The sequence below is a fragment of the Emydura macquarii genome, unplaced genomic scaffold (assembly GCF_026122565.2).
Source record: "Emydura macquarii macquarii isolate MOO-44397 ecotype Brisbane River unplaced genomic scaffold, CSIRO-AGI_Emac_v2 contig_3113, whole genome shotgun sequence".
In the NCBI taxonomy this organism is placed as follows: domain Eukaryota; kingdom Metazoa; phylum Chordata; order Testudines; family Chelidae; genus Emydura; species Emydura macquarii.
Window position 1 is genome coordinate 625,745 of NW_027133250.1, and position 24,068 is coordinate 649,812.

The 24,068-nt window shown below is 45.3% G+C and overlaps 1 protein-coding gene across 1 annotated transcript in view; it reads right to left on the reverse strand.

Moving 5' to 3' along the window:
• Positions 1-1,423: 1,423 nt before the first annotated feature.
• The window catches only part of HTR1D (5-hydroxytryptamine receptor 1D), a 37,867-nt gene continuing 15,222 nt past the window's right edge, over positions 1,424-24,068 (reverse strand). Inside the window, exons 2-3 of the mRNA XM_067530782.1 lie at positions 6,099-6,141; positions 1,424-5,216 (exon numbers count right to left, since the gene is read on the reverse strand). Coding sequence (XP_067386883.1) covers positions 3,230-4,396 — 1,167 coding nt within the window. The 5' untranslated portion in view covers positions 4,397-5,216; positions 6,099-6,141 and the 3' untranslated portion in view covers positions 1,424-3,229. The remainder of the gene's footprint in view (positions 5,217-6,098; positions 6,142-24,068) is intronic.

Consider the following 24,068-nt stretch of genomic DNA (forward strand, 5'->3'; position numbering starts at 1 on the left):
ATGGAGTAATGTGTTCAGTGCCATGGCCCTATATTTATAGTTCCATGAAACTGAGCAATTCCTTTCCCATTTCCCTCATCCCTGGCAGGCCATACTCACCACGACTGGTGCTGTGAGTGGTGGCATGCTCAGGTGCTGTGAGGCAGAAGTGTCAATCAGCATGTCGATTGTAAAACTGACCATAGCAATCTGGCATTGTAAGTTTCCACAGTGTGATCACCATTTGCCACTATCAGCGCAGCTTTCATTCGGGTGCCCCTGCCCTGGAGGACTGGGCTGAGCTCAGCACACAGATCCAGGAATTGGCCTTGCACATCCAAAAGTTTTGCAGCCACTTCTTGTCATCACAAGCCTGCATTATAATGTGGTCCCACTAGTCAGTGCTTGTTTCTCAGGCCCAGAAGTGGCATTCCACCATCTGCAGCTGCTCTGGGAATGCCACCAACAACTTTGACTGGTTCTTTGCTATGTCCGATAGCATCGGTCCTCCAAGATATCATCCTGTTCCTTTCTGTTTTGGTTCTTCTTGCGGCTCTGCAAATACAACAGGATCGTGCATCCTGTGCTCATAATGCTTTTGACAATAGTGCAGAGCTGTGCAGGCTCCATGCTTCTGTCAGAGATGGCAGACAGCAAGGAGGGTCATGCGGGTTTGTGTCATTTTTTTTTTAAAAAGGCACAAAAATTATGGGATATAGATGGCATTATGGGATGGAGACAGGTGCATGCTGGGAAGTTGACCCCTTGCTTCCAGTCACTCCTGTGCAACTTGTTTCTGTCCCATCATGCATTTCCAAAACTTCCCAAAAGACAGTGCACTGGACAGTGGTAAGTTGCACACTGGGATACCTACCCATGCTGCACCACACTGTGCATTGACACAATCACTCCCAGTGAGTACACACAGCGTCAAGGACCCAAGTATGCATGCGCACACATGATAAACTAAGTGCGGTGGCTTTATGCCGACGTAACTTTCGGTGGTAAAAGTCTGAAGTGTAGCTGTGACCTAAATTGCTGTCACTTACATGGATGGCCTGGGCTGGTGCAAAGACACCAAGAGAATCAGGGAGGTGAAACTTGATCCTTTATGTCCTACCCCTACATTGAGATACACTCAGTGAAGGGGAGAATCTGAGACTAACCTGGCAACCTGCTCACTGAATCTGAACCTGGGAGTGTTGAACTGACCGCACCTGCTTTTAGGGCTTTCCGCCTCACATCTAATGGCACCAGATGATCAGGTCGCTATAGTGACTCCTAAACTGTGAGGCTTATTCTGTTTGGCAATCTTATTTCCTCCCAGTTTTCAGATCTTTTAGACTTCTTTAATCACGTATTCTAAGCATCTCTTCATTGATGACACTTGCTTTGGCTTTTTAATAATTTATTCTTCCATGTTTTTGGTTATTTATTTATTGGTGTTGCTTTAATGAAGTAGCCAGATCTGATGGGACAGACGCATTACACATTTCTGTACAAAGATGTAAACTGGCTTTATTTGATCAGTTTGCTCAGAACCCCAGGGGTTTAGGCAGAGGAGCACTTACAAATAATGCAGCCATCAAGATTATCTTGTAGGAAATTCATTCGTGTTCTCATTACTGCCACTCCCAGTTCATTGATGACAGGACAGCACTGACCCCCCAGTCCCCGTGGTACTCCATGGACTCCTCCTCCTGACCCAAACGGCAGTGGAATGTCATTTATCTTTGGTTATGACCTTTCAGCCCATGCAGTTCTTTGACAGTTTCATACCTGAATTAATGTTCAAGTAAGGTTTCCTCAAACATTGCATCAAATGATTTACTAAAATCCAGTATGACTGTCAACCATAATCAGATGTAATATTAGACCATTTTTTTCCCTTCTTCCACTAATCTGTAAGCTGATCAAGGAATGGATCCAGTTTGTTTGCTATTAAACTAAATGGAGCATCACAATAGTAAACAATGCCTTTTCCAGTGAGCACAAAGAACAGCAGCTGGTTGTTAGACTGGCACAATCATCGTCCCCTCTTTTGGTATTTGGGCATTGTATTGAGTTGGCAAAAGGAGTCTTCGAGGGGTGGCAGGGATGCAGACGCCACACACTGAACACACCTGAAAAGCTATCAGGCCTGTGATTTCCACCAGTGTGAGATGAAATCAAACCCAAAGGCTATCTATTCAAATTCTTATATGACCCTATTGTCCTGAGTGCCTTCCAAAAATATTTACAAATGTATCCTCCCAGCACCCCTGGGTGGTATTGTTAGCCCCACTTGATCAGTGGGAAACTAAGGCACAGACTCTAATAACTCATCTAAGGTTATACAGGAAGTCTGTGGCAGAGCTGGGAATTGGACTCAGGCCACCTAAGTCCTATTGCAGGGTCTCAACCTCATCATATTTCACCTCTATATTTTCTTCTCTCAGTATGTACATGAAAAAACAAGAACAATGTCATTTAAAATACTTTCACGTCCTGTTTATTGTTCCTGTTTATTTCTGCACCTTTGATTCTATTAATGATAAAATGTATAAAAATAATTTTAAATGATGCTTTCTTTTTTTTATATTCATTAAATGTACAGCCCTCAAAGTTAGGGACGATGCGAAATAAACAAAGGCTCCACCTAACTCACATGCTTCTTTTGCCCCTTTTCTTGTTTCTTATTATCAGGTTCAGTGTCACAACATCATGAACAATGATCCAGAAAACAGTTCATTGGAAGTCTATAGACTTCCAATGGGTAGGATACGTACAGGGGAAAATTCAATCTGGGGATAAGGCCTCTAAAGTTAATATGCATTCCCCTCAGCAGCAGCCCTCTCTGACTCAATCACAATACAGAATTTCTGCTAATAACATTCATAAGAAATACTGAATTCCTGCCTACACATCTTTTCGCTCCCACTGTGTCACACTGCCAATGCAGAATTGAGCAACCCATGCTACACTGCAGCAGGACACTTAGCTTTCCTATTCATTCCATCTCTCGTTACAAATATTCCTCCATCTGCTGATTTTGTAAGTGTTCATGCTCACTGCAGAGACCAGAAACAAGTTCCACTAAAAGATATATAACCACAGACAGAAGATGAATACAAAACGATTGGCAAGAAGTTCACAGTTACATGCATAACATCAGGCTAGCAACAGAGACTGCAGGACTAAGAGTACATAAGCCACTAGGTGGGCTGTAGGAAAGCACTGGGACAAATGACAAAACAAGAAAGTAGCAAGACTAAGAACACTTTCTGAACTGGATTAGTTTCTGGAAGGCCTGTTTAAACTCTTCATTAAAAGCGGTGTATATGACTGGATTGATAAGCGAGTTTAAGTAACCAAGCCATGTGAAAAAGTCCAGTAGGAGTGGATGAAACCAGCAGGCATCCTGACAGATAGGCAGAACCAGGGTCACAACAAAGAACGGAAGCCAGCAGAAAATAAAAGCTCCCAGGATAATGCCCAAAGTTTTTGTGGCTTTCCTTTCTCTTGCAGCAGAAATTCTTTTCCTTTCCAGGACACTGTCTGCAAGTTTAATTTTCACATGATTGATAAACACTGGGGAGCCCCCTGACGGTGCCTGCCCCCCGTGAAGGCTAGAGTTAATGGAGCAGAGAGAAGACCCAGTGGAGCCAGTGATGAGGTGGGCTGTGGTAAATCGTTTTCCATATAATGAAGGTGGCTTAAGAATCCTGGATCGAGCTGCTATGTAAATTCTCCCATACAGGATAACAAGGAGCACAGTCGGGATGTAGAAAGCTCCACAGGTCGAGTAGATTGTGTAGGACATCTGATCAGTGTTCACAGTACAGTCTGCCATTTCTTCATGAGCTTTTGCCTGCCTCCAGAAAAGTGGCGGCATGGAAATACAAATAGAGATCACCCAGACAACAGCTATCATGAGGGCTGCTCTGCTGGCAGTCCGACGTTTTGTGTATTCCAACGCATCTGTGATGGCCCAGTATCTGTCCAGTGCAATGACGCAGAGGTGCAGGATTGAGGCTGTGCAACAGGTGATGTCTGATGATAACCAGATATCACACATAACTTGACCAAAGGTCCACGTGTGGCTGACAGTATAAGCAATACTGATTGGCATTACTAAGATAGATACTAAGAGATCCGTCACTGCCAAGGAGCCAATGAGGTAATTTGCAGGTGTATGAAGCTTTCTAGTGAGAAAAATGGTGATAATTACAAAGGCATTGGAAAGAATAGTTGCCAGGGTTATAACAGACAGAACAACTGCCAGGGAGATCTTCAGCCCTAGCAGCGTGGTCTCATCCCAAGCCACTGGCATTTCAGTGGTGTTCCATGACTCATTTGATGTGCTCTGGAGAGAAAGCTCTTTTGAATGGGTATACTGGGCCATTCTTTGGGTTTCCTTTGCACTTTTACCCTCCATGAACAGGTAAGAATGTTGCTCAGTTTCTGTTGAAATGGAACTTTTGTGGCTAAATGCCAAGGTTGGAGCAGGAGCCTGGGCAGCAGTTGAAATATTTTTCCAAACTAGGTTCCTGAAGCTTATTTCAACACACCTTTTGTAACACAATTTAATAAGCAGCAAGTTCTAATATAATCATCCAGATATTATTTCTGCCATATATTAACACCGACTATAGTTTAAATGGTGGGAATGTATGTGTATTACATTTTTATTTCGCAATTTCTCCCTTAGCCAAAAACCGAAAAGTGTTTTAATTTCTGTTTTCTCCACATCTCTTTTTTGTGCTAATTCTCCAGCCGGTTCCATGAATCAGCATTGGAGAGTGAGAGACCGAGAGAGGAACATTTTACAGTGTCATGCTGGCCCCTGTCTTTGGGACAAAACTTTCCTAGAAGATGTTTGCCCTCGGTTAATAGCAGATCATGATGACTCTTATGATGGGGAACTCTCTCTTCCCAGCGTACACGTGACACAATACAATACTGTTTGACTTGTAACTTCCGGCAGACATCGCAGGTTTGTGGGTTGTGTAGGACTCTATCTGTGTATGCTTCTCAGACCATCCTTGCTTCCTCTCAAATGTACATTCAATCCTCATACACTGGACTCGATTATGAATGATTAACAGAGTTCAATGCTGTGGACCTGGAAGTCACTAGTTACTGAGTTTTCCATGACTGAGCAGATGGTGAATGATTATAATGAACTGCAGAGTCATGATTCCCCCAACGGCAGAAGGACTTCATCATCTGACATGGCTGGTTATCACTGAAAGGATCTAAAGGGAGAAAGTGAATGTGTTAGCCCAGAACTGTGACATCATTTGACATAGGAATTAACAGCCCTCAGTTTCCGACTAGTCCCTCTGGGCATTAATGAAGCCACAGGTCTCTTTTCAATATTTCTTTACTGTTAGTAAGTGACTATCTGTATATCTTTCAGCTAGCCCCTCCACCCCGCCAACCCCGCATATAATAAACCCCTACCACCAGCCCCACTTCCTCAGCCTCTTCCTCCTGGAAAAGGCCAAAAAAATAGGTGGCCTTGCAGCATGCCAGGAAGGTTTATAAATCTGGGTTCTGACAGACCACATGGGAAGCACAGTCAGTGCTGAAAGCTTCTCTGAGAAATGTCCTATCAGCAGCCCCCTTCTGAAACCAACCAGCCCACGCATCTCTGCTGATCACAAATGGTGCAGCTTCATGGGAGGGAAGTTCTGTCAAATGGCGAAGGTCCAAACCATTTAGGGCATTGTAGAACAAGACCAACACCATAAATTCCACTGAGAAAGTAAGTTTGAGCCAGAAGAGAATCTGGGGCCAACGTGGAGTCTGGAGACACTGGACTCCTCAGAGAGAAGGTTTCAGCTGCTGTTCCTCGCTTGAGGTCAGATTTATTTTGAATGGGAGCTTTCTGTTTAGAAAGCTGTGCTGCTTCAACAGTGGGAATTGGTATTGTTTCAGAGCTCCCTCTAGACTATTTCTGGGTTGGAAATGTAGCAAAAAAACAACCCCACCACAGAGCAGCTTTCTGAACATTTGCTAAAAGTCCCATTTTAAAGACACTGAGCCAAGATTCAACCTAAAAGAGTTTTTGAACTTACTGATACCTCAGAAATTGGCATTTTCTGAGTTTGGGAAACACATTGAAGTATATTTACCTGGCTGCTGGGCTGTTCACACATACCAACTCACAGGAAAACCCTGTAACAACAAAACAGATTAGAAACATTACTTAAAGACAGTAATATCCTGCAGCCAGGTTCCAGAGCATTGCAAAACATTTCTCACACTGGTGCTCTCTCTATTTTAGTTTGTTGGGAACAGAAAGGCCACTAGAGACCTTTCCCATTTATTATAAGGAACAGCCATTCTTCCAATCTAGTTCTAATCTCTATTGCAGCTATGGAAAATAAAATACAGAGCAGAACCATCAACCAAGAGCATATTACCAAAGTATTATCATATTGCTCCCCACCGTTCTATGACCTAAATGGGAATCAAATCCTGATGTAATGCACAAAATTCTTACCCAAACTAACTGTCCCCTAATGAAAATCTTGACTGTCTCAGAGCCAGGAAGAGAATATTACACAGGAAGAAACTCCTGGTGCAATCCAGAAGTTCCATTCGGGCAAAGCAGCAGGGCCTGATGGACATTGGATTAATTTGTATATGAATATGTATATGAAATGTATATGTTTGAAGCGCAAGTGGTGTTTTCATCCATCCTCCCTGTTGAAGGAAAAGGCCCAGGTAGGGACCATCGCATTGCGGAAGTAAATGCGTGGTTACGCAGGTGGTGTCAGAGAGAGGGCTTTGGATTCTTTGATCATGGGATGTTGTTCCAGGAAGAAGGATTACTAGGAAGAGACGGGATTCACCTAACGAACAGAGGGAAGAATATCTTCGCAGACAGGCTGGCTAACCTAGTGAGGAGGGCTTTAAACTAAGTTCAATGGGGGATGGAGACCTAAGCCTGAAGGTAAGGGGGGAGGTGGGACACCATAAGGAAGCAGAAGGAGGAGGGTGCAACAGGGGAGGCCTCCTGAATTGCACTGAGAAAGTCGGGCAATCGGCTACTTATCTCAAATGCTTATACACAAATGCAAGAAGTCTGGGAAACAAGCAGGAAGAACTGGAAGTCCTAGCACAGTCAAGAAACTATGACATGATTGGAATAACTGAGACTTGGTGGAGTAACTCTCACAACTGGAGCACTGTCACAGATGGGTATAAACTGTTCAGGAAGGACAGGCAGGGGTGAAAGGGTGGAGGAGTTGCACTGTATGTAAGTGAGCACTATGATTGCTCTGAGCTCCAGTATGAATCTGTAGATAAGCCAGTTGAGAGTCTCTGGGTTAAGCTTAGAAGCAAGAACAATAAGGGTGATGTCCTGGTGGGTGTCTGTTACAGACCAGACCAGACCAGAAGGACGAGGTAGATGAGGCTTTCCTCAGTCAACTAGGGAAAGTTTCCAGTTCACAGGACCAGATTCTCATGAGCGACTTCAATCACCCGGACATCTGCTGGAAGAGCAATACAGCAGAGCACAGACAATCCAGGAAGTTTTTGGAGAGTGTTGCGGACAACTTCCTGGTGAAAGTGCTGGAGCAACCAACTAGGGGCCGTGCTCCTCTTGACCTGCTGCTCACAAACAGGGGAGATTTGGTAGGGGAAGTAGAAGTGGGTGGCAACCTAGGCAGCAGTGACCATGAGATGGTCGAGTTCAGGATCCTGACAAAAGGAAGAAAGGAGAACAGCAGGATACGGACCATGGACTTCAGAAAAGCAGACTTTGACTCCCTCAGGGAGCTGATGGGCAGGATCCCCTGGGAGGCAAATATGAGGGGGAAAGGAATCCAAGAGAGCTGGCTGTATTTTAAAGAAACCTTATTGAGGGCACAGGAACAAACCATCCCAATGTGCAGAAAGAATAGCAAACATGGTAGGCGTCCAGCTTGGCTTAACAAAGAAGTCTTTGGTGAACTTAAACACAAAAAAGAAGCGTACAAGAAGGGAGAAGTATAAAAATACTGCTTGAACATGCAGGAATGAAATCAGGAAGGCCAAAGCACAATTAGAATTGCAGCTAGCAAGGGACGTGAAGGAGAACAAGAAGGGTTTCTACAGGTATGTTACCAACAGGAGGAAGATTAGGGAAAGTGTGGGCCCCTTACAAAATGGGGGAGGCAACCTAGTGACAGAGGATGTGGAGAAAGCTGAGGTACTCAATGCCTTTTTTGCCTCTGTCTTCACAGTCAAGGTTAACTCCCAGACAGCTGCACTGGGTGGCACAGAATGGGAAGGAGGTGAACATCCCGCAGTACTGAAGGAACACGTCCAAGACTATTTAGAAAGATTGTACATACACAAGTCCATGGGGCCAGATGCAATGAACCCAAGGGTGCTGAGGGAGTTGGCTCGTGTGATTACAGAGCCATTGGCTATTATCTCTGAAAGCTCATGGCAACAGGGGGAGGTCCCTGATGACTGGAAAAAAGCAAATATAGTGCCCATCTTTAAGAAAGGGAAGAAAGAGGATCCAGAGAACTACAGACCAGTCAGCCTCACCTCAATCCCTGGAAAAATCATGGAGCAGGTCCTCAAGGAATCCATCTTAAGGCACTTGGAAGAGAGGAAGGTGATCAGGAACAGTCAATATGGATTCACCAAGGGCAAGTGATGCCTGACCAACCTGATTACTTTCTATGAAGCGGTGACGGGCTCTGTGGATGTGGGGAAAGCGGTGGACGTGATATACCTTGACTTTAGCAAAGCTTTTGATACGGTCTCTCACAGTATTCTTATCAGCAAGTTAAAGAAGTATGCATTGGATGAATGGAATATAAAATGGATAGAGAACTGGCTAGAGCATAGGGCTCAATGAGTAGTGATCAATGGCTCAATGTCTAGCTGGCAGCTGGTCACAAGCGGAGTGCCCCAGGGTTCGGTCCTGGGGCCAGTTTTGTTCAACATCTTCATTAATGATCTGTAGGATGGGGTAGATTACACCCTCAGCAAGTTTGCAGATGACACTAAGCTAGGGGGAGTGGTAAATACCCTGGAAGGTAGGGATAGGATACAGAAGGACCTAAACAAACTGGAGGATTGGGCCAAAAGAAATCTGATGAGGTTCAACAAGGACAAGTGCAGAGTCCTGCACTTAGAATGGAAGAATCCCATGCCCAGCTACAGACTGGGGACTGACGAGCTAGGCAGCAGTTCTGCAGAAAAGGACCTGGGGGTAATAGTGGATAAGAAGCTGGATAGGAGTCAGCAGTGTGCCCTGGTTGCCAAGAAGGCTAATAGCATATTGGGCTGCATTAGTAGGAGCATTGCCAGCAGATCATGGGAAGTGATTATTCCCCTCTATTCGGCATTGGTGAGGCCGCATTTGGAGTATTGTGTCCAGTTTTGGGCCCCCACTACAAAAAGGATGTGGACAAATTGGAGAGAGTCCAGCGGAGGGCAACAAAAATGGTTAGGGGGCTGGAGCACAAGACTTATGAGGAGAGGCTGAGGGAACTAGACTTGTTTAGTCTACAGAAGAGAAGAATGAGGGGGGATTTGATAGCAGCCTTTAACTACCTGAAAGCGGGTTTCAGTGAGGATGGAGCTAGTCTGTTCTCAGTGGTGGCAGATGACAGAACAAGGAGCAACGGTCTCAAGTTGCAGTTGGGGAGGTCTAGGTTGGACATTAGAAAACGTTTTTCACTAGGAGGGTGGTGAAGCACTGGAATGGGTTACCAAGGGAGATGGTGGAATCTCCATCTTTAGAGGTTTTTAAGCTGTGGCTTGACAAAGCCCTGACTGGGATGATTTAGCTGAGGTTAGTCCTGCTTTGAGCAGGGGGTTGGACTAGATGACCTCCTGAGGTCCCTTCCAACTCTAATATTCTATGATTCTATGCAGCTGAGTCCCTTGCTAGGCACAGCCAGTCCATATTGCACTGGCTCTCTCCTGCCTACACCAAATCAAACCATAAGTGACTTAGGTGCTTAAGTCCCATTTTCAAAAGTGACAGGCTCCTAGGGGGATGTTTTCCAAAATGTCTAAGGGCCAGATTTTCAAAGGTATTCAGGCTCCTAACAGTGCAGGCAGGTGCTCAGTGAGACTTTCAAAACTGCACAGGTGCTCAACTCCGCTTCTGAAAACCCCGTTTGGATCTGGATTCACAGAGGGATTCAGGCAACTAACTGCCACTTTAGGCACCTAAATCCCAGAATCAGGTCCCACTGGGATTCACAAAGCCCCACTCAGCTGCTCCTGAACCTCAAAGGTGCTGAACTCAGCACCTACATTTTTGCAGTGAAGTTCCCCTAGGTGCCTATGTATCTGCCTCTGAGTTTGCACCCTGCAGCACCTCTCCAGGCATCTGAATGCCCAAGCCACAGGCTGATGCATGAACTGCGGACAATAGGCATTCCTTCACCTGCCCTGCCGAGTGCCCTGCCTGGTCAGGGAGCTCAGAGCTCACCTGCAAGACTGAGCCCCATATGTGAACTAGCACAAAACAGGGAAGGGTGAAGCTGCTAGCTGCATAGCTGCTAGCCCAGTGGCTAGGGTACTCACCTGGCATGTGGGAGCCCCCACTTCAAGTCCCCCTCCACCTGAGGGGGAGAAGGCCTTTGAATGGGATCTGCCACCTCCCAGCTGAGTGCTGCAACCTTTGGGCTATGGGAGGAGGGCTGGGGGTCCCTCAGACTCTCCTGTTGAAGCTGTCCCACGGTGATTATATAATTGAAAAAGTTTTTGATAAAGAGAGAGGGTGCAACTGTGAGAATGATTCACAGCCTGGCGGTCAAAGCAATCACCCAGGATATGAGAGGTCCACGCTCCTGTTCCAATGACTTGTTAATCTATTTATCCTCAGTTTAATAGCATCAACAGGAGACGCTGAAGTGCTGCGCGCCGGAGTGTACCATAGCCCAATGGGTAGAGCACTCACCTGAGCAATAGCAGAGCTCTGTCAGAGCCCATCTCCACCCCCAGCAGAGGAGCCCTGGACTGGGGGTGTCTCACACCCCCCGTAAGTACCCTAACCACTGGGCTAACAGTGCTGAGGGAGGTCGCCTCTGCACAAAACCAGAGTAGGCACCTAATGCCAAGAGAGGGCTTGCAGCTGAGAATCCCAAGTACAGGGAGGCACCTGCCTTCAGCCTGGATTTAGGTGCCAAACTTCTTGAAAGTGGCAAGGCATAGGACACACCTGTTGCATTGGTGTCTCTCAATGGCCAGCATGAGCAGATCTCTGTCTAGTTGCTGGTTTTTGTGTATCCCATTCAAAGATGCCCATCTCTCCTCATTCATTGTAAGCAAAGTATGAGCACCTCACTCAGGCTTCATGAATCCCCTGATCCCAGGCCCCTAAAAGTTAGGTGTGGCAATACAAAGCATTGGCACACATAAGGTATGCCTACACTGCAATTAAACACTGTTTGATAAATTAAACAGTTACAAGTCACCAGGACCAGATGGTCACCACCCAAGAGTTCTGAAGGAACTAAAATGTGAAACTGCAGAACTACTAACTGTGGTATGTAACCTAACATTTAAATCAGCTTCTCTACTAGATGACTGGCGGATAGCTAATGTGACACTGATTTTTTAAAAAGGCTCCAGCGGTGATCCCAGCACCTACAGGCTGATAAGCCTAACTTCAGTACCCGATGTATCAACTGAAACTATAGGAAAGAACAGAATAATCAGACACATAGAGGAACACGATTTGTTGGGGTAAAGTCAACGTAATTTTTGTAAATGGAAATCATGCCTCGCCAATCTATTAGAATTCTTTGAGGGGATCAACAAAAATGTGGACAAGGATGATTCAGTGGATATAGTGTACTTAGACTTTCAAAAAGCCTTTGACAAGGTCCCTCACCAAAGGTTCTACAGCAAAGTAAGCTGTCATGGGATAAGAGGGAGGGTTCTCTCCTGGATCAGTAACTTGTTAAAAGATAGGAAAGAAAGGGAGGAATAAATGGTCAGTTTTCAGAATGGAGCGAGGTAAACAGTGGTGTCTCCCAAGTGTCTGTACTGGGACCCATGCTGCTCAACATATTCATAAATGATCTGGAAAAAGGGATAAACAGTGAGGTGGCAAAATTTGCAGGTGATACAAAACTACTTAAGATAGTTAAGTCCAAAACAGACTGCAAAGAGTTAGAAAAGGATCTCACTACACTGGGTGACTGGGCAACAAAATGGCAAATGAAAGTCAATGTTGATAAATGCAAAGTAATGCACATTGGAAAACATAATCCCAACTATGCATATACAACGATGGGGTCTAAATTAGCTGTGACCACTCAAGAAAAAGATCTTGGAGTCACTGTGGATAGTTCTCTGAAAACGTTCACTCAATGTGCAGAGGCAGTTAAAAAGGCTAACAATGCTGGGAATTATTAGGAAAGGAATTGATAATAAGACAGAAAATATCATATTGCCTCTTTATAAATCCATGGTACGCCCACATTGTGAATACTGCATGCAGATCTGGTTGCTCTATCTCAAAAAAGATATTTTGGAATTGGAAAAGGTGCAGAAAAGGGAAACAAAAATTATTAGTGAAATGGAATAACTTCCATATGAGGAGAGATTAATAAAACTGGGACTTTTCCGTTTGGAAAAGAGATGACTAAGGGGGATATGACAGAGGTCTATAAAATCCTGACTGGTGTGGAGAAAGTGAATAAGGAAGTGTTATTTATCCCTTCACATAACACAAGAACTAGGGGTCACCAAATGAAATTAATAGGCAGCAGGTTTAAAACAAACAAAAGGAAGTACTTCTTCACACAACGCACAGCCAACTTGTGGAACTCATTTCTAGGGGATATTGTGAAGGCCAAAACTACAACAGGGTTCAAAAAATAACTGGTAAGTTCCTGGAGGACAGGGCTATCATTGGCTATTAGCCAGGATGGGCAGGGATGCAACTCCATGCGCTGAGTGTCCCTAGCCTCTGTTGCCAGAAGCTGGGAGTGGCTATGTCAGGTTCTAAGGGCCTTTCATATTCATTCATATTCATCTAGTTAAACCAATATTCTCCTGTGAATTTTACATCTTTAACAAGTTTTATCCATTTTTAGCCCCATTAGGAAAAAACCTTACATCAAGCCAAATATATACCTGTGGAAAAATAAAAAAAGTCAAGAATTAGTTTTCTTAAACTACGGTTATTTAAGGAAAAAACCCATGCAGTTTAATAAAGCCAAATACAAAGTAATACATATATGCATACACACTAAGAATAAAGAATGCAGAATTGTATCCTGGAAAGGAGTGACTCGGAAAAGGATTTAGGGGTCAATGTATTTAGCCAAGGGCACATGTGCTCCCAGTGCAAAGCTGTGGCTAAGAGAGCTAATGAGATCATTGGAAATATAAACAGGGGGATACTGAATCAGAGTAAGGAAGCATTATCACTTCTGTATAGAGCATTAGTGTGACCATAATTTGAGTACCGTGTCCAGGTCTTGGGTCCACACTTTTAAAGAAGGTTGAAACACTGGCGAAGTCTGAGGGGAGTTACAAAAACGATTCAAGATCAGGAAAACCTGCTTTGCGGTGAGATTCTTCAGGAGTTCAATCTCTTTAGTTTATTTAAAAGAGGAGACTTGATGGGGAGATTTCTGATAGGACAGTAGAGGGATCTTTAATTTAGCACACAGAGGTAGAACATGATCCAATGGCTGGAAGATGAAGTTAGACAAATCAAAACTGGAAACAAGACACATTTTTAACCATGAGGGTAATTAACCAATGGAACAGCTTCCTCAGAGATATAGCAAATTCATGAGCACAATGGAGTCTTTACACTGAGAAGAGGCATCTCTTTTGAAAAGATGGTCTAGTTCAAACACCAAATATTGGGCTCTTTGGTGTCACTTATCTAATGGGGAAGAATAATTCCCTATGCTGCAGAAATCCCTGGGTGAGGTTCTCTGGTGTGTGTTACGGCGGAAGTCAGATTAGATTATCAGCGAGGTTGTGGAACGATGCCATCTTGTGGATCCTGTAGGTATTTAATGAAAGCAGGCTAGAGAAAGCCATGGAGAATTTTTGGAGGTTCTTGGAGTAAGCTATTGAATCTGGATTCTTCCATTATTTTGTTGATGTAATTGTAAAATAAAACATTTGATCCTTCACTTTGAATGCACCTGCATTTTATGCAGAACAAGATGAAAGTTTACAGAACGTTTATACAGCACAGCTGACAACTGTGTCAATCAAACAGAATATGCATAAAACATGCATTGACCAAGATAAATGATAATAGCATCTACTACTGCAGTAGACACACATAAACAGGGCAGGAATGGTGAATGCTAAATGTATGTGAGTGCAGGCCGTTTCTAGCGTTGCAAGAAAGACAGCAAAAACTGAAAAAATTGGGTGCAAATTCTGACCAAAGCAGCTCCAAAACAGAAGCTGGATAGATAGCTCGACAATAACACTGAGTCACCGTTAGAGGAGTTTGTTTACTTCATGTTCTCAGAATTAAGAGAGGCTGCGCCTGTTAATGAACAAAAACTGGAAATGGTTATTGATCCCAGAGGGAAAGAAACCATTCATTTTGCCTTTTTGAATAACTAAATAGCCAGTTACGATACAGTAAAAGAGAGTATTTCGCCTGTGCTCAGACAGCCCCAGCCCACTGCAGCAGTGTGCAGAGGGACTTAGCGCCAGAGTTTTACAAGAGTCTAGGTGCCTACAGTTAAATATGCTTTCCAAAGTCCCAAGATTTCTCTGAGCTGCAGCTCAGCCTTCCTGGGATCCTGCGTGCTAGTTGCCCACGATCAGTTCTGGCAGAACACAGTCCAGTCTGCAGAGAAGAAAAGAAAGAAAGAAGAAAGAAGAAAAGAATAAAGGCCTTGATCCACAGCTGTGCCAGGAACTGCTTGGGCTGGGGATACAACATATGTGTCTCCCAGTGAATAGTGGGTAAGGAACCCCACCATAGCAGTGCTCTCAGCACAGACAGACAGATGGGAAGCGGGGTGATTGTTCCCATAGCACTGCTGTCTGCTCAGACAGACAGACAAATGGGGGGATGGTGATTGTTCCCACAGCAGTGCTGTCTAGACAGGCAGACAGACAGATGGGGGAGGGTGACAATTCCCATTGCGGTGCTGTCTAGACAGGCAGACAGACAGACAGGGGGATGGTGACAATTCCCATTGTGGTGCTGTCTGCACAGACAGACACAGAATGTGGGTCCAGTGCTTAGGGCAAATTCAAAAATTCTCATACATTAAACACCAGACCTGCACTTAGTGAGCTAGCACTGGGTGCCTGTCTGAGAAATGTTCTGCCAATACTGGTCTGCAATAACCACGGAATTGGCTTTCCCTCTGAGCCCTGGTGTGTTTCCTTCATGTGAATATCCTGGGGAATGAGTTAATGGGCAGCCGTATTGGGTGCACAGAGTGAATTTAAAGCAAACATTAGAAAATATTGGTGGAAAACTGAGAACTATGCGTGATCACCATGGACACCTAATTTTCAGAGCTATGTCCATGTATGTCTGTTCAGGGAGCAGAAACAGTCCATGTGGCCGACAAGCCCAAGAAAACTAGCCAATACGGCTTGACTTCTGAATACACACAATGAAGTGCTCATGAACAAGCTCCAGTCCAAGAATTAGTCACTGAATGGTTCAACCATTTTGAATAATGAATTCATGCAGGGAAGCTGGGACGATTCACCTCTGGGGAGAGAGGTTATCACGGGACTCTACCAGGAACAGCCCAAAACCTTCTTCTACATTGTGTAATGGAGCAGGTGCTATATACATCTCTGCATTTCTAAGCTGCAGCCCAGCCCAGCCTTCCTGGGATCCAGTCTCTTCAGTGTTGAGACTCAGAGGCAGTCTGGCTGTGCTGGGCACTTGCTCTATCCATTCAGAGGGTGCCTCACTGCCCCTAAGGACCAGGAGCTTTCCTCCTCCCTTCTCCTCCAACAGAACTCCCACTCAAACTCCCCTCTTTACAGCTCTGTTTGCCGGCTCCTCTGCACAAGTACAGGGGTAACTGGGTGACATGCAATGGCCTGTGCTGTACAGGGGTCAGGCTGGATGCTCTAATGGTCCCTTAAGAACACAAGAACAGCCATACTGGGTCAGGCCAATGGTCCGTGTATCTCAGTATCCTGTCTCTGACAATGGGCAATGCCAGATGCTTCAGAGGAAATGAACAGAACAGGGCAATTATCGAGTGACCTATCCTGTCATCCAGTCCCAGCATCTGGCAGTTGGAAGTTTAGTGACACCCAGAGAATGTGGTTCTGTCTGTGATCATCTTGGCTAAAGCCATTGATTGACATATTCTCCATGAATTTACCTAATTTTTAAAATTAATTTATACATTTGGCCTTACAACATCCCCTGGCAATAGAAGCCACGTCCCCCACCCACCCCTGCCCCTGCCAGGCATGCTCCAACTACTGCTGCCGTGTAAGAGGGAGCAGCCCAGCTCATTTGGGCTGGGATGCTGAGCAGGAAGGACACACGGGAGAGGTTTCAGCCAGAGAGCCAGAAGGTCCCACGGACAGTCCACAGAAGTCAGGCTACAGGCCGCTACACCCGCTGCTGGAGTTGGGGACCCAGGAAACACCTGGACAGAGGCTTCAGGAATTGGGGTAGGAAGTGGCCCAGGGGGAAGGCTACTGAACAGCCTTTGAAGAGACAGTGTGTTTTGGCTGGATTCCCGTTGTTGCAGTGAGCAGCCTGAGTCACTGACAGGGCCCTGGGCCAGGACCCAGTAGAGCGGGAGGCTCTGGGTCCCCGTACCTCATCTTCTCCCCTCCCCACACACACACTTTCACTCAGCACTAGGCCACCCGGTCCTGGACCTAAGGCCCGCTGCTGGCTCTGACCACAAGACTCCCCCCTCTTTTGCCCCCTTTTGGGCAGTGAGGTCTAAATGCCCTGCAACAGACCCCATCAATGAATGATAATAGATTAGGGAGGCATGATTTTCCTTTACAAAACCACATTGCTTCTTTCCAACATATTGTGTTCATCTGTGTGTCTGATCATTCTGTTCTTTACTATAGTTTCAACCAAATTTGCCTGGTAGCGAAGTTAGGCTTAGCAGCCTATAATTGCCAAGATCGTCTCTGGAGCCTTTTTTTTTTTTTTTTTTTAAATGGCAGTGTCTTAGCTACCCTCCAGTCATTTGGAATAGAGGTTCATTTACATAACAAAGTTAGTAGTCCTGCAATTTCATATCTGAGTCCCTGCAGAACTCTTAGATGAATAACATCTGGTCCTGGTGACTTATTACTGTTTAATTTATCATTTGTTTCAAAGCCTGCTCTATTGACACCCCAGTCTGGGACAACTCCTCAGATTTTTCACTTAAACAGAATGGCTTGGGTATGGGGAACTCACCCCACCTACTCTGCAGTGAAGACCAATATAAAGAATTCATTTAGCTTCTCTGCAACAACCTTTTGTTCCCTGAGTGCTCCTTTAGCACCTTGATTGTCCAGTGGCCCCACTGACTGTTTGGCAGGCTTCCTGATTCTGGTATACTTAAAAAAACTCTAGCTTTCTGGCCATTAACTCTATGAATTGATGAAATTTTGAGACCTGACCCTGGTGGTTTTCAGAGGTGCTGAGTCATCTATAACTGCAACCCAAGTCAGTGGGATGTGTGGATGCTCAGCACATCTGAAACCAGATCTGTAGGGATTTCAAGTTGGGCATCTAGAATTAGGGGTCACATTTGGTCCAGGATTCTGCCCTAGTCAGAAGCATCACATTTGTCCCACCATCTGTAATGCCCAGGTGTCAGGCAAGTTGAAATGCAGCCCAGATCAGATAAGAGGAGAGCCCAGTATAGCTGTCATTGATTCAAGGCTTTAGCAGAGCATAGGTACATCAGGATTTTGTGATCGGCAAATACCTGCCCAGAGCATCTTGCCCCTTCCAAGAAGTGCCTCCAGGTTTTGAAAGCTGCCTTGGTGGCAAGCAGTGCCTTATTCAAAATCTTATCGTAACATTCACCAGGGAGAGCTTTCACGTGAAATATGCACAGGGAAGGAGCTCTTGATTGAGACTCTGTCTTTGCAATTAGGGCGGTATCGTCCCAATGCTGGAGGCATCAGTTTCCAGGATAACTGGCGTCGGGATGCACAAGGATGGGTGCAGTGGTGAACTTCTCCTTCAGGTGTTTGAAAGCATTTTGAACTTCTGAAGTCCAGACAAATTTGGCAGGTTTGTGAAACAAGGGAGTTATTGGAGCCAAAATTTGAGCATAACCTGTATAAAGTGCCTATAAAACTTTGCAAACCCAATGAAGCATTGGATTTCTCAAATGTTTCAGGGCATCGCCCAGTTATGGATCACTTCAACCTTGCGGGGCTCCATGCAGATCCCTTTGAGACACAGTATATATCAAAAAAACTCTATGATAGGTTGCATGAAGGTACATTTTTCCAGTTTCCCATAGAATCCATGTTGGCGGATGGATTCCAATACGTTGCACACACGCTGTCATGCATGGGTTTATTCTTGGAATCGATTACAATGTCCTCTAGACAGTCAATCACACAGAGGTTCAAAATGTCCGACAAACATCACTGATGAGGTGAGGAAAAGTGGCAGGTGCTTTGGTAAAGCCAAAAGGCATAATCTAGTATTCAAAGTGGTCATATTGTGTTCAAAAAGCTGTCTTCCATTTGTCATCCCTTAACCAGATCCTGACTAGATTATAAGCCCCTGAGATCCTACATGGTGAATATCTGGGCCATTCTTACACAGTCTAGGAGCTCTGTGGTCATGGGTAGTGAATATCAATTTTTGCACAGTGATTTTATTTAAGGCATGGTAGTCCACGGTCAGCCTCAAAAGATCCTTTTTTTTTTTTTTTTTAAATGAGAAGACAGGGCTTTGGCTGGGGAGATGGACTGTTGAATAAAATTGTTTTTCAGATTCTCATGGATACAGTCCTTAAGAGCTACCATTTCAGGCTCAGACATGCAGTATATTTATCCAAATAGTATCTTGGCATTGGGATGCAAATCAGTTGGGCAGTCATAGTCACACTGGTGGGGCAAGGTGTCTGCATTCCATTTTTTGAACATGTCTGTGAATTCTTGGTCTCTCATGGGCAGAGAAACAGCTGACCCTACAAATAAGGAGGCCCAGTCAGCTGCTCAAGCCTGTGCACTCCTCAACATACCTGAAATCCAAGTGGGTCTGGCTGGAGGTCCTGGGAACCTGGGCCTCGGGGCCAAAAGGCAGTTGGTGTAGCAGTACTAAGAGTTACATGTCACAATGCACTGTCACCAGGAGATACTTGGTGTGAAACTGTCTGGTATATAAGGGATCATTTATAGTATTATTTAATATCAATATTGCAAAATTACAATAATTTGTACGAGATATGCCATGTCACGTACTTTTGGAAAGGTTATAATTCACTAAGATTGATAAGCACATTTATATATATATATAAGTGTTGTATTGAGTTCTATATATGTATATCTATATCCAAACACTTGTGCTGTGTTTCTGGGTGACATCCCAGACAAGATGGCAACAGCACTAAGCCTGCTTAATGGCCCAATCAAGGGAACTCAAAGGTAGTGAGAGAACCAAGGGGCTACAATTTATGAGTCACCAGGACATGTAAGAAAATGCCCAGGCATGGGGGATTCGGGGGCTTTTCTATGCCATGTGCTGTGTGGCTGTGTTTAGGACAAGCCACATGACAAAGGGACATAAAAGGCAGCAGCACCATCTCCATTTTGTCTTCATTCCTGGATCAACTTATCTGTAATTGAAGCTGTGAAAGAAAGGACTGAGACCCATCCAAGTACTTGATGTACACCGGAGGGACTGTATGAGCCTGCAAACTCCACAATTCTACTGAGAATCTGATATATATGGACTTTACAGTCATTTCTATGTATCCAATTGCTTTGATCATTTCATATTTCATTTACTGTTTGTTTCTTTCCTTTTATAATAAACCTTTAGTTTAGTTATTAGAGGATTGGCTGGCACTGTGGTATTTTAGATAAGATCCAAACTTATATTAATCTGGCAATGTGGCTGACCCTTTGGGGTCAAGAGAACATTTTGGTAAAGGGAATAAGTTATTTAAAACTCTATCTCTTTACTAGACTTGCTGACTGGGAGCCAGAAACTGAAATGCAGTAAAGGGGCGCTGTGTAATTTTTTGTTTTAGCTTCTTGATAACCAGTGCGGGGAACTAGAAGCACTGTTTGTGATTGGCTGGTGAATCTAACTTCAGTGTTAGCCACCAGTTTGGGAGAATCTGCTCTCCTTTTGCAGCCTGCCCTGACCATGGCATTTTCAGGTGGCATAGACGGGTCGCACTTGGATGTGGGGATTCCATGTATCACAGGAAAGTATGGTGACTGCGTTAAGCTAAAGTGAATGGCATTCCACAATTACAGCTTCCAGAACAATGGTTTCCTGACCGACAGGACCAGAGGCAAGCAGTGAACTGTCAAGTGTCTCAGCCAGCTCAGAGAGACCAAGTACTTGGGTTACAGTGGCATCCAGGAAATTAGCCACTGCCCCAAAGGTCAATCAAGCCCACTGGAGGGGAAAAGCTTGTCTGGAGCCCTGAAACTGGAGTTGTAGTGGGAGCTGTAGATGGGGGATTATTTCGAGGAGCTGGGACAAATATCTCAGGGGCTTGTGGAGTGGGGTCTCCTATGTTACTCAAGCTCCACCCCCTGATCAAGGGTGTGCAGGGGCATTTTCCTGGAGCAGTGTTATTTGGGGCCTTGGCTGGTCAGAGGTCACCTAGCTCCTGGTGCCAAAGTAAAACCATAAATTCTCTTGCCACCAGTGTTCCCATTCAGAAGGGTCCAGCTGGCCTTGAGCTGAGTCCACCTGCTTGGACTCAGGCTGGGGAGGTTCAGGTGGAACCTCTCACATTACTGCTCACTAAGCCAAATGCCAATCCGAGTACAACGTTCAGTGAAGACCTTGAGTTCTGTGTAGAGCTCCACGCAGGCCAGTTAGTCTTTTATCTCATTGCTCAAGCCTAGTCAAAATTGATGCAGCTGGGCCAGCTCATTCCAAGCCGTGCCTGGCAGCAGGCACTGGAAACAGCTCACATACAATGCTGCCTATCCTGGGGCTGACGGAGCCTCTGCGGTGTAGGCCTGATGTGAATCATCGAAAATTGTTGCAAAAGTCGTCAGGAAGGAATCCCAGCTAATCCTGTTCTAACAGGGGAGATACGCAGTCTCGGGCTTTGCCAGCAAGGAGTCTAATGACCTTGGCCTGGTCTGTCACATAGACGTGGGGCCACAATATAAATATGAACCTGCATTGACTTACAAATCTGCAAATCTTACTGCAGGTACCATCCTAATGCTCCAGTAAAAGGCACCATGGGCTTGGAGACTGAGGAAGCTGTGGGTCATGGGGCTAGGGAAAGCATTCCCGTTTGCAGCTCTGTACTCCGTTCCTGTCAGACGTGAGTTTCTGCCTTGAGTTGGTCTGCTGGGGACTGCAAGGCTTTTGAGAGGTTGATTTGCTCCTGGGGATTTAAGGTTCTGGAGGGGGGCAGTGGTGCAGCCCCCATAGCTTCCAGGTCCCCCTTCCTTGGAGAAGAGGTCAGGCCAGGAGAAGATTGAAAGTGGTCTGAGAAAACTGTATTGCCCAGAGCTCAGGCAGGTTGAAGGGCAGTCCAGATCACCAATCAGTGTTCACAGAAGAGGTTTGATAGCCAGGAGGTCCAATCCAAGGGGATGGCACAGCAAGGCAGCTGGGGGGAGGGGTCAGATGAGGCAGCAAGAAAGGTCAAGCAAGGTCCAAGTAGCCGCTAGCAGGCAAGTCTTGCTGCTCAGACAAGGCCAGAAAGGAAGCAGGAAGTTTATATACAGTCACCAGCCAATCAGGATGAAGACCATGTGGCCAATCAGGAAGCAGGCTGTGGAACCCCTGAAGCTGGACACCCAAGTCTGTGAATTCCCTGGGACTTTGATGAGTCAGTGTGGTGTGAAGGCTAAGGCTGGAGTCAGTGGGCCTGGGTTCAAGAGCAGCATCCTGATCTCCTGCCTAGCAGCTGTTCGGTCAAGCTCACTTTTGTGTCAATCAGAGAGACGCTGGAAGGTGAGATTTGTCAGGACTCAGTCCACGCCAGAGCTCTGCCTGGTGAGTGAGGCAGGGCCACAGCTTCTGCTACAGCTAATGGATAAACTGTCTCTGTTGGCTGTCTTTTCACAGTGACTAGTTCATCCTGCTGCCCTGGAGCAACCCCCCGCACTGCAAGCATCACATGCCCAACCTCCTCTTTGTCACCCAATGCTGCAAAAAGATCAAGCAACCCTGTGATCGTCACTGGAACCTGTTTCCCCCGCCATAGAAGTTGTGATCCCTGTTCTGATGCTGATGTCTGAAGTACCTTGTGCATGGGAAGAGCTGTGGAAGGGATTTTCCAGAACCCTAAGCACTGGTCTGACTCTGCACTCAGTGGGAGTTTTACACTGGTTCCAATGGAAGCAGAGGTAGGCCCATGCTGCACAATGGGATACACCCCTCCTCCCAAACAAGAGAAAGCAATAACCAGGAATTGGTTCTTTATAAACCGGCTGGAATCTCCACTGAGAAACATCCCCTTTGATTGCAGAATCAGACAAGCAGATATGGACAAGCCCTTTGACCTCCCATCAGTCCAGCTCCCTGGGCCTGGCCCAGGACTGTTCCCTACAGGCCACTTACTAATGTTTGGTCCGGCCCAGTTTTAAAGTTCCCATCAAGCGTATCAGACTCCATCTGTGGCTCATGGAAAGAGAAACATTGAACAGTGCAGAGCTATTCAGGTAAGTACAAAGGCAGGATATGTTGTCTGGGCTCTTCAAAACAAGAACCAGGCTGAAGCTGTACACAGCAAGGGGAAAAAAGCCATTGGAAGGATGAGAAATAAGCGCAGACACTCAGTCTGCCTCTCTCACCCACAAGCAGCGCTATGGTTCTTGTTATTAGATAAGCACCTCCTGTGTGCTCATTATTGTACAAAACACAATGGAGGCAGTTCCTGCCCTGGTGCAGCAAAGAAGACAAGGTAGGAAGGACTGAGACACCAAGGGGAGGATTTAATCTTGAAATGTCTGCATTTATTTAATGGGCATCAGGGGAAAAGTGAGTCTTTAGGCTTAAATAGGAAAGAGGGAGAGGATTTAATAAATTCCAAGGCCAGAAGAGACCACTGTGGTTATCTAGTCTGACCTCCTCTGTAACACAGGCCATGGAAGTTCCTCGCATAATTCACAGAGCAGAGCTTTTAGCAAAACATCCAATCTTGATTTAAAAGTGTCAGTGATGGAGAAACCACCACGACCCTTGGTAAATTGTTTATCCTCACTATTAAAAATTTACACCTTATTTTCTGTCTGATTTTGTCTAGTGTCAACTTCCAGCCATGCAAGTACATGTAGACTTCAATCAAGTCACCCCTTGACCTTTTCTTTGTTAAGCTACACAGACTGAGCTCCTTGAGTATATCACGATAAGATGTGTTTTCAATCCTTTAAACATTTTCATGGCTCTTCTCTGAATGCTCTTCAATTTATCAACATTCTTGAATTGTGGATACCAGAACTAGACACAGTTTTCAAGCAATGGTCACACATGTGCCAAATACAGAGGTCAAATAACCTCTCTACTTCTACTCCAGATTCCCCTATTTATGCATGTCAGGACTGCATTAGGTCTTTTGGCCAGAGCATCGCACTGGGAGCTCATATTCAGTTGATTATTCCAGAGTTACTGCTTCCCAGGATGGAGTCCCCCATCCTGTAAGTGTGGCTGACATGCTTTGTTCCCAGAGGTAGACATTTAGCCTTCTTAAAATGCATATTGTTGGCTTGCACCCAATTCACCAAGCGATCCAGATCACTCTATATCAGGGACCTGTCCTCTTCATTATTTACACTTCCCCTGTACACTTGATCAGCAATGATTTTAGTTTTCTTCCAGGCCACTGATAAAAATGTTGCATAGCATAGGGCAAAAAATCGATTCCTGCAGGACCTCACAGGAAACAGATCCGCTTAATGACCATTCCCCATTCACAGTTACACAGTGTCTAGGAGGACCCGCTCACTCTTCCTCCAGGGTAAGCCATGTG